This window comes from Pseudomyrmex gracilis, unplaced genomic scaffold (genome assembly GCF_002006095.1).
Source record: "Pseudomyrmex gracilis isolate BER0280 unplaced genomic scaffold, ASM200609v1 scaffold_344, whole genome shotgun sequence".
NCBI classification, from domain to species: domain Eukaryota; kingdom Metazoa; phylum Arthropoda; class Insecta; order Hymenoptera; family Formicidae; genus Pseudomyrmex; species Pseudomyrmex gracilis.
This window is the reverse complement of record NW_018020928.1, coordinates 64,949-76,207: the sequence shown is the minus strand read 5'-3', so window position 1 is coordinate 76,207 and position 11,259 is coordinate 64,949. Positions and strand designations below refer to the sequence as shown.

The window sequence follows — 11,259 nt, the reverse complement described above, 5'->3', positions numbered from 1 at the left end:
CTGTGATTGGTCAATTTCTTGCTTTTGACTTCTGATTTAGTACTAATATCTTATTGTAAAAGGCCCTTTACGTTTAAGCATAGACTTATATGTCTATGAAAGGTGATTGGTTTCCCCCCACTCTTATTGTAAAAGAGAAAGACAACTACTCCAGCAATGTTTTTGTCCTTTAATGTTGTCTTCAACTTCGTTATATAAATGTTCCGTCTATTATATATGTTACGTCCTGGGGACTCCACGGGCTTCTTTTTCTTGCAACGTGACTTCCTTTTTTTAAGAAACAATAAATGATACGAACGGACTCGGACTTCGACGCGATAGGCGCGCAAATAGAAATCGTGTCGTCGCCCGAAAACAATAAACCGAGCCTAGCAAAAAGCTGTCGCAGAAACTCTTATGGTCGTGGCGGCTCTCAGGCTTCTCTTTGATATAAATTTATGGCTCTGCCGCGCGCGCGTCGATTTGATATTTAAAGTATATCACGCGTTTCGATACACTCGAATTAGCGAGCAATCACGAAATAAGAGTAGGGAGATCGAACTTGAGAGCGCGCGAATGGAAAAACGATTGTGCGTGTTTAAGAAACAGAAACGTAAAACAAATAATGATGTAAAAACTATATGTATTGAAAACTGAAAAACACGATTGAAACAACAAGCAGCATCAGATGAAGTTTTTACTTTACAAATTAAAATGACCGATCTCAAGAAGGAGAATAGAACAGGATGGAGAATAAAAATTTGCAACTTTCCTCTGATAAGAAAACATTTACAAAATTATGTGACAAAATCTTGCACTAAAATTGTAATGTGCAATTATACAGATATAGTTTAGAAAATAGACGTAAATACATTGATCTTTTATAAAATACTTGTAGTTGTTTGCAAAATTACTCTTCAAATACTATTTTGGCAAAAGAATAACTATATGGCGAATCATCTTAGCAGTATATTTGCAAAATAATTTAAAAAAAAAAATTGTCCAATAAATGAGCAAAAATTTTACCTATGTGATCTTTACAATATGTGGAGAGAAATATAATTGCATATGAAGAAATCAACTTAATTCATGTACATACTTATGGAAATGCATAATGACTTTTTCGCAATTTTTGACAAATATTATTTACCAAATTTTATTTTGACAAAACTGTTGCGTTATTGCGAATTATCTTGCAATCATTGTCCTTATTCATGATGCCATTTTTGTGCAATATTTTTACAATTTGCCTATTAGGGCACACATCATACATGTGATTGATAAAAAAAACATTTTAGCAAGCAGCATCAGAATTTAAGGAGTATAGTCAAGTGTCATCTCTTTTTATATCATTATTTAATATTTTATGCGAGGGACAATTGTTTAAAAATAAAAAGTATTATTTTAGATATATTTTGGTAAATCTTTACAAAAACGGCCTTGATGACTTTGGCTTTGCCATATGTTGTTAAGGACATGTCCCTGAGTAACAATCGAAAAGTGTTAGTCCTCGCTCATTGTTCAAGGACATGTTCTTGACAACATATGTCACGCTCATTCAAATCGGAGGATGGTGATCTTTTGTAAATATTTACGTCCGTTATCCTTGAAAATACATATTCTTGACTAAATTCTAAGACAACGTTTTATTTGGCAAAAGGTTGTCTGACTTTTACTTTTCGAGTTATTAATAAAAATAGTTAACTTACCACAAGTTGGATACAAGAAATAGACAGGGCCAGCGCAACTCACCATCAGATGCGGACGATTACGTGTGGTGCCTGACGCGATCAGCTGATCGCTACACACTGTTTCTGTATGTTTCTCTGTGTTTCTCTCTTCCTCACTTTTTCTCTCACTTATTTATTTACTCATTCGTAATTTGTATCACTTGATTCGTGCATCACACGAATCACTGTTAATTCATTTCACGGTAAATTGCGCCGCCTATCTCTTGTATCCGACTCGTGGTAAGTCACCTATTTTTGTTAATAAAAACAATCAAAAAGTAAGCTTTCGACAACATTTTGTCAAATAAAAAGTTGTCTTAGTATTTATTCAAAAATATGCATTTTCAAGAATAACGGGTTGTTTTGAATCATGTATAGTAACAATAGCAAAATTAAGATAATATTTTTATTTCTGAGCACTAAATTATGAGCACCAGACAACTAGCAAAAAACATTTTACCTATATATAGTATTTGTTTTTTTGAATACTAATTTTTTACTTACATAGAAGAAAATAATCATATTTTGCATACACATATATATACATATATGCCAACGCACGTCAGTGAATCACGCGTTGATTGGCTTGATTTATTCACTAATTATTCTTTTATATATAATGGACAAAATTAATTCAGGACTTTTCGACTCAGGTTTCCTCCTTCTACCTGCCTACGAGAGATTTTGTCAGACACCCTGTATATATATGTATATATATGTATACAATGTATGTATATATGTTTTAATGTTATTGCTTTTAGAGATATTGCGCCTAATAAAAGAAATATGAACTTGATAAAAAGTAACAAAAGAATTTTATTTTGTAAATGCTCGTTTTATTATAGATAATAATTCTGTAATAATAATATTGTTTATCTTATAATACAACTCGATATAGTTTTATTTCTACATACAGTTTTAAATTACATATATTTTTTTATTGTGTTTTTTTGTATTTACCGAATGCTCTATTCAAGTACGTGCAGGTTGCTATACTTTAATATATCGTAATATCGTTATGTAATAGAAACTATTGTATTGAAAACTTGATTTTATTTTATGAACATATTGCTCGCATTATTAAATATATTAAAATCAGTACATTATTTGCGATTTTAATTATAATTAATAAGAATTTTTGTGTCATAAAATAAAATTACACTTTTTATATAAAAGTAACTCTAGTTTTAAACGCACTAAAATACTCTGTTTGTTTAAATAAAATTGCACTGTATTGTACAAAGTAATCTTAGTTTTCCTTGCTTTTGTACTTTAGTATATCGTAAACTTTTCGAAAACTGTTATGATGCTACATTGTACTTAAGAATTTCCGACGAGATTGAGCTTTTTTTATAATGACGTCCAGCAAGAATATTGCCTAAAAACAATTACAAAATTTATTTATCATGCTACATTTTGTATATTTTTGCATAAATGTTTAGAACATAAATTATATAAAGTAACAAACAAAACCAAAGTAACAGTTTTGTATAAACATATTTTAAATTTAAACAAAAAAACGACAAGCGTAAATACAAAACTAAATACTATTAAAATCATGAATAAACAAATCAAAATACTATTTCGCATATTTTACAAAATCAAAATATACCATGTCTTTAGTGTAATCGTGGTTTAGCAGATGTACAAGGAGCAATATGTTGTCGGTAATCTAAAAACATCGTATGATATTAATATTGAATGTAATGTGGAAAACTCATTATTACGCGTGATATTCTTTAAGTATATTACGCTATATGGATTACTAATATAATTATACTAATATCTCCATGCATATTACTACATATTCATAAAAAAGAGAAATATTTTATATTTATAGCAAAAGTAAACGATTATGTTCACACAACGTTACCTTTTCAAGACCTTCATCTGAATATATGTGATTAATACGAAAACTCATAACTGCAAGTATGCTTATGTTTCTTTCAAATGATGCATACATACTAAATAATTAGTACAAAAATATGTTAGTAAAATGACAATATTCTTACAAGATGACATGAAAAATAATGTATCAATTAAATACATGTAATATTGGAATGCTGATTATGTACAATAGATTATATGTAAATATACAACTCTAATTGGGAAATTGTAAAAATATTGCACAAAAATGGCATCATGAATAAGGACAATGATTGCAAGATAATTTGCAATAACGCAACAGTTTTGTCAAAATACAATTTTGTAACTAATTTTGTCAAAAATCAGAAAAAAGTCGTTATGCATTTTCATAAGTATATACAAGAATTAATTTGATTTCTTCATATGCAATTATATTTCTCTACATGACTTAAACATGACATAACTGAAATTTTTTTCTCAACGATTGGACAATTTCTTTTTGAAATTAATTTTGCAAATATACTGTTAAGATGATTCGCCATATCGTTATTGTTTTGCCCGAAACGTATTTAGAAATTAATTTTGCATACAGTTACAAATATTTTATACAAAATCAATATCTTTACATTTCTTTCTCACGATATATCTATATAACTGCAAATCAAAAGTTTCATGCAAAAGATTTTGTCACATAATAAATGTTTTCTTATCGGAGAATATGTATATATAAAACAAAAATATACAATTTTATATAGATAACTCTGTTTACCTTGAAAATTTATCTTGTGTTTTGCTTATTATAATATTAGGTAAACAACAATCTTCTACATGTCTTGCAACAATATCGAAAAATATGGTAACGGAATCACTTTCTTTTATTAAATTATGTTTTAGTGCAAAACGCAAAGATTCCAAACTATGATTGAGTCCAGAACAAGAGAAAAGATGAAAGAAGTGTTGGTGTTTCTCTTGTGACAAATAAATGTCCTGTATTTTATGCCACAACATCTTATCAGTTATAAGTTTTACCATCAATCCTTGGCAATACATCCAGTTCTGCCAACTTGGCAAAAGTCTGCAAATACTTACAAAAATGTATAATTCTACTCACACAATTGTCATTCAAGTTGTGTTACTTTTCTTATGATATCGTAACGACGTATCAACACTCATATCACAGTTGCAATATCGTACATTATATTCGTAGAAGCAAGACGTCCTTTCGACGTCTTATTCAAACATCTTTATATAAAAATATATGTAAGTTTAATGTATACATCTATATATTTTATATAAACAAATGTAACAATGATTAGAAAATAATTTACTCGCGAGTATCTAGTGTTGGTACACTATCATAATACTGTATCAAGTCTCAAGTAACAGTTCGGTAATATTATGTATAATATATTAACAGCAAAGTAACGTTATACACACGAGAAATAGAAAATCGTACCTGTATTGTACAGGATTTTCTAAATGCCACTGTGTACTATAGCATTAATATGTTCTTTGCACCGTAAGCCACCAAGAATGCATGTCCATTTTAAAACTTCGTAATATACTTGATTACTGACAGTATTCTCGGAAACATTTTTATGTGATATATCTTCCAGAAAACTATTCAATATTTCCAGAACTTTACTCTATAACAAAAAGTGTAAGGTGTATTAATGTATTTTGATAATTCCGTAACTCGTAAGTGTACTCAAAAGATGTGTATTTAAGAATCATTGCATATTAATTATTGTTTTATAAAGTTACTTTACTAGTTACTTTTGTAAATTACTTTATACTGTTTTTTCTGTCACGTGATCAAAGACAACTGCAGAAGGAAACGTAACTTATAAACTGTATATTATAAAACTAGTTGAATGAAAGTTTCTTTTATTTAGTTGCTGAGTAGGGGATTTTTTACTTTTGTTCTTTTTTAATGCACTGGAAAAATACGTACCTTGATCTTTGCGCTTTCCGGTATGGGAAAAATCTTTGATATGTATTGAAGAGTTGTAAATATGGAATGCCACACTATGTATGAATTCTTTCCGCGAACTACATTGCTTGCAAGATTGAAAAATATGTCTAACTTTTCACTATTTGCAGCAGGAGGTAAAGTATACTTTGTATTTTGTATTAAAAAATAAAACGCATCGTCAAGAAGTTGTGCTAAAGTGACGTCAGTTAAATTAGATGCATTCCAAATGTCAGATTTTTCACTTTTTAGAAAGAGAGCAATATTTTCCAAAGATTTACGATCATAGTTGACACGATATCCTAAAAATAAATGTTGGAATAAAAAAATTACAAATAAAAAAAATTAAGAAAAAGAAAAAAAAGAAAAATAAAGCAAAAAAAGCATAAATGTTACGATGTTAAAAATTTCAAATATACTTTAGAGACTAAATACAACATTACAGTCATACTTTCTTTATATTGTATTACCATTTGGCTCCGTGATTATGATAAAATCATCTTCTTCAATATTCGCAAGAAAAATACTTTTTCCGTCTGGTTTTACGTACGCATAATTAGTACTAAACGTTTTTCTTGATATTTTTACGTAGATTATAGGTATCCACCACTTGTATGCACACATGTTCTTTTGTGTAAGCGTAACACAATCTTGAATCATAATTTCTAGAAGTTGTGTATCCTTCCGTTTTACTTGTACTATAGGATAACCATATTGTGTTATCCATGAAGTTATCACATTTGTTATATTTATATTCTTCAAATAGATAGTGTTATATATGGTTGGCACAAACATTATATTGTTCCATATATTATCAAGAGTAAAATGTTCCTTATATGTCTGACTTGATGTACTACTATTGGTAACAACAGATACCAAACCAAAAATTTCACATTGATTTTAGTTGTCTTAAACGTATTGAATATTTGAAAAAGTTTTCACGTTACGTAAAAAATCATGCTTAAACGCACAATTTTTTATCTTAATGATCAATTTATAATATAATTCTAATACTCACGTGTTATACAAATTTATCGCTTTCTCAAAAATAAGGTCGTTTAGAACATTTTTAAAACTGAATAAATTATTCATCATATAGAAAATAATAAATCCTATAACGTAAATACGATGTGTGAAAATTATCAAATTATAATCACAAGATTAATTCTTGTTAATGTTTATAAATGCATACAATGATACCTGGATAATTGTATTTGAGTTTTAAATAACAATTTTTCTTACCTCTTTGTTTCCACATTTTATCAAAAGTTTCGGTTTTGAGAAATGGATTATCTTGTATTAAATAATAAAATTCAGTAAATGCTTGTGTATATTCAAAAATTATTCGTCGTGTCTGAACCACAAGTGACATTAGTAAAGTCTCATTGTAAATCTACCAAAAACTTATATGATTATACATATATCTAGTTTAGCTTTGTTAATTCTTTTTAGGTGAACTTAGTAATACAATTTGTATTACTAAATGTTTGGTATCAAGTATAAAAATCCTTCTACTGTAAGCAAATTATTATTACTAACAGTAATCAAGAAGTTTTGTGTATAAACTGTATGAAAGCAATTATTATTAAACTGAGAATCATCTCGGCCTCTTTAATTCTATTAAACTTAGTTGATGAATATATGTGAATACGGCCAATAAGAGCCATTCGCTGGATGTTTTCACGGAAATATTCGCGTATATATATGTACAAATATTGTATATACGCGTACACGTGTAAATCTTACACGTGAGTTTTGGATTGAAATTTCAATCCTAAAAATCATATAGGATGCTACTTTTGCATCTCATATATGAGAGACCCCGTATACCCCCCGATTAAATTTTAAATATTACGAAAAACACTTGTAAAAAAATTAAAAAAGCAATATGACAATCACATCTTTCACCAAAATATTTGAAAAATCACTACAAAATAAATACTATTATTCTTCTCTCTCGGTTTGCATTAAATATGTATGTTATATATATATCTCATATTAAAATACATTTTAGTACAAAACATATTTTAGTGTACCGAGAAAAAAAGAAAAATTTTGTGATCATATAGGATTATATGTAGATCGAATGCAATTTTGTATGATCGTGTAAACTTTTATATACTTAAGTCAATTATGATTTCACATAAGTTGGATATGATTTTATGTGGTCGTGTAAAATAAGATCCGAAGTTTGGCACAATCTGAGTTTATATGATCATATAAAAATATAAGAAATCATATACTTTTTCTTGTGATCGTACCTACTTTTATGTATTTATTTGTGATCATATAAAATTAGATCGCGCCAAATTTTGGATCTGATTTTACGCAATCACATAAAATCATATTTGACTTATTCTTAGATAAAAAATTATACAATCATACAAAATTACATCCGATTTACATATAATCCTACATGATAACATGATTTTTTCATTTTTTCTCGGTGTGTAAAAGTTTCAGACTTACAAACGCAAGTATTACCTGATCGACTACATAAACTCCGTAAAATGTCAAAAATCCTTCAATGAACCAAGAATCAGACTGTTTAATTGTAATTAACCAATTACTGAACGCTTCTTGTATCACACTGCGTGCAACCAAACATGTTACTTCTATTTTTTTTCTAAACGAATCACTTTCTTTATTGTATGCAATATCGGCGTCTCTAAAAATAGTAGTGTCTTTAATGCACTTCTGTCGTTCACAGCATGTGGATATATTTGTTGTAAGCTAATTGTTTGAGTAATATATCTTACCTGAAAAGAACAAGTCCAGTAGTTATTATAGTTTCGTAGCTGTAGTTTGTTGGAAGAGCTATATACTGCACATGTGAGATTGGTGTAACGTCCCTTTTCTTGAGTCTAAGAAAGATCGTAATATGACGTATAAGAAGTCGTGCGTATAAAATGTCGTTTTCCACTTGTAATCTGCTCTGTATGATAAGTGTATCTGATTTGAGAGTAAAGTTGGTACATTCAGAAGGTACGACTACTGTTGCTACAGCAAAAGTGGATATTAAAGGTGTACGGAATAAAGTATAAACTTGAGAATTTTCCACTGAGTTATTACGTATATTTGAAAAAGCTGTTTCACTACTGGTATGCTTGATTCGAATAGTAAATGCAGCCTTAGTTGCGAGATTTTTCCAACATAAGAATATCCATTCAGCGGGAATACGCGGTAATATCAAATATCTATAGAATGTAAAACGTTGTTGTTCTTAGTAATTTGTCCCTTAAAAACTTTATAACTTCTATTGCAACAGTACAAAAGAAGAAATAATTTCTGCATTAGTATTTAATGCACTTACTTTTCTATTTCAGTTTCATCAATAAATGGATAAATTCTCATAACTTTATCTAAACTGCAATTATATTTTGCAGATATCCACAGTCCACGTTGTACATTTACTATTCGTTGTTGTATTCTAAAGAGTTCCTTATTATGGTTAATGAAGCTGATGTTCAAGGTTTTAAATCGATCGTCCGGAAAAAATGGCAAAACTTTTGTTTCCCAAAATAAAGATGGATAATTAGAAGAAACATTAGTCATGATGTTAATTTTCGGTTCTTCACAGTAACGTCCAAAATAAACGTTTATGTTTTGCAGTGGACACTGAACGTTCAGTTTAACAAGAGAATCAACAATCAGAGAATTGTTTTGTACTTCCGCAGAAATATTTATAATATATTTCATCGGTTCTATGCAGTGCGGAGAAAACTTCTCATCAGCAAACGAAGTACTACCATTGACACATAAGAGGCATATAGTTCCGAGAACTGTAAGCATCTGTGTAGTTTGTATCTATAAAATAATTTTGTACAATTATCGTATAAAGTTATTTTAAACAAGAAATACACATGGTATTAAAATCACAAGTATAACACAAAAAATATTATATAAAAAAGAATTACTAATTGCTTTTTTAAATACAAAAATGTCAAATATGATTGTATGCAAGTATGTATCTTTCTTTTTGCGAATAGTTTTTACTGACAATTTTTGAAGTTTATAAAATATTAAGCATAAAAGTATGTGTTTCTCTAAAAATAGTCTACATCGTCTTTATTTCTATCACACACACGACATTATTTGTTACTGTGGTATGTTTTATCGAACATACATAATTAAAAACACAGGAGTACAGATTGTGTTTACGACAAATTCGATATTCACCTAATAAAATTAATTTCGAGAAAACTGTTTACTTTTATTATACTCCATTGTAAATGAGATAAGTTGAATATTACAACACTGAAGAAAAATTATTACTGCATCGTAACAATATATATCAAGTATTATATGCTAATAAGTAATTACTATATACAACTTACTATATGCTAAAGATATTTAAAATTGTTTAAGTATATATTTAGTTTTACTTTACATTAACTATATAGATAAATTAAAGATTTCGAATTCAATAGTCCACTGGTGATGCTTGGTGAAAGAAAGATTTCATTTGTTTGTTTTCGCACACTCATGTTTGTGTTTTTTGTGTGACTTTTCTTGACATGACTGTTGACATGTAATCAGTGTCTTTTAAAAATGTAATGTACGTTACACATTTCTATAAATGTTATCATATTTTTCGTGATTTTTTCGATCTTTACTTTGTAAAGTAGATTTTGCTTCACTTTGTTTATGGTTTAATAGGTTTAATATATTTATATGCGTACTTTTTTCATGTTTATTTTAAACGTTTAGAGATTTAGGCAAAGTAAACTTATATATTTCTTACTTTGCACATTGTAGAATTAGCTGATAATGATTGCAAAAATAAAATTGATCGAAAAGTTCATATCGTTAATTTTTTAACACAAAGTTTTCTTTTATTTACTACCACCTGTAGACTGCATCTTTGAAGTTCTTTCTTTTTTTCTTTCTGTTTATTTCCCGTATTTTATTTATTACATTTACCTTTAAGCTTTTTCAACCACTTAATCATTAACAGTATAATATGCTTTGTTGAGATAATAGATCTATGTTAATTCATTTTTTATGTTCTGTTTTGTATTTGGTTAAATACAAAATTTATAGTATTCTTTAAAATATAAGAAGCAATTTTTACTCTACAAAAAATAGCTTAATAACTTACCATCTTCTGTATAGTGATATTCAATGCAATGAAGTAAAAATCTTGCAAAAAAGTGCAAACTGGTAATCAAACAAGATCGAAAGCGTATCTCGTGATCGTATCTGTGCGTTCTCCGCTCTTCGAGAAATTTTGGATAACTAAAGAGCAGTCCGTTCTGTGGAATAATGAATACACACCATGATGGGTAAGTTCCACGTGCCGTTCGCAACGCTCGTGAGCGTTATCTATCTTTGTTTACTTTTCGATGAGAAATAAGGATAAAATGATTTCATGAGAGTTGCGAACGGCATGTGGAATTTGATGTAAATGTATGTGTGGAGATAGAGCATAGACTTATATAATAGACGGTTCATTTGTGTAAGAGGAGCTGAAGCTTCGTTAAAAGAGACAGAAATAGTCGTGGATAAGTTCTCTTCTTTTCTAGCAGTGAATTGATTGGTGACCGCGGCAGGCGGCCGAGGGAGGGGCCGAGAGCAACGAAGATAGACGTCTGACTGAGAGTGAGTTGAGAGAGGGAGTGATAGTGAGTGGTGATAGCATGCATGTAGCATGTGTAGACTTGTTGAGAGATTTGGCAGGCGCTAACAATTAACAGTAACAATTCATAGATT

The 11,259-nt window shown here is 29.1% G+C and overlaps 1 protein-coding gene across 1 annotated transcript; it reads right to left on the bottom strand.

Annotated features, from left to right (window-relative positions):
- Window positions 1–5,050: 5,050 nt before the first annotated feature.
- On the bottom strand, window positions 5,051–10,756 carry LOC109860195 (aminopeptidase N-like). The gene is made up of 9 exons (XM_020439117.1): window positions 10,649–10,756; window positions 8,861–9,354; window positions 8,307–8,744; window positions 8,032–8,215; window positions 6,790–6,940; window positions 6,566–6,659; window positions 6,018–6,403; window positions 5,530–5,849; window positions 5,051–5,221 (listed from the first exon to the last, which is right to left on the bottom strand). The coding sequence occupies exons 1-9, from the start codon at window positions 10,649–10,651 to the stop codon at window positions 5,051–5,053; spliced, it is 2,241 nt and encodes a 746-aa protein (XP_020294706.1). The 5' UTR covers window positions 10,652–10,756.
- Between the last annotated feature and the right edge of the window lie 503 nt (window positions 10,757–11,259).

What these genes read in the sequence shown, in the direction of transcription:
- LOC109860195 (XM_020439117.1), bottom strand. An exon ending in GCGATAAATTTGTATAACAC is followed by an intron (nt 6,404 to 6,565) that starts GTGAGTATTAGA and finishes TGTTACCAATAG; the next exon opens with TAGTACATCAAGTCAGACAT. An exon ending in CGGAAAGCGCAAAGATCAAG is followed by an intron (nt 5,222 to 5,529) that starts GTACGTATTTTT and finishes TTTTTGTTATAG; the next exon opens with AGTAAAGTTCTGGAAATATT.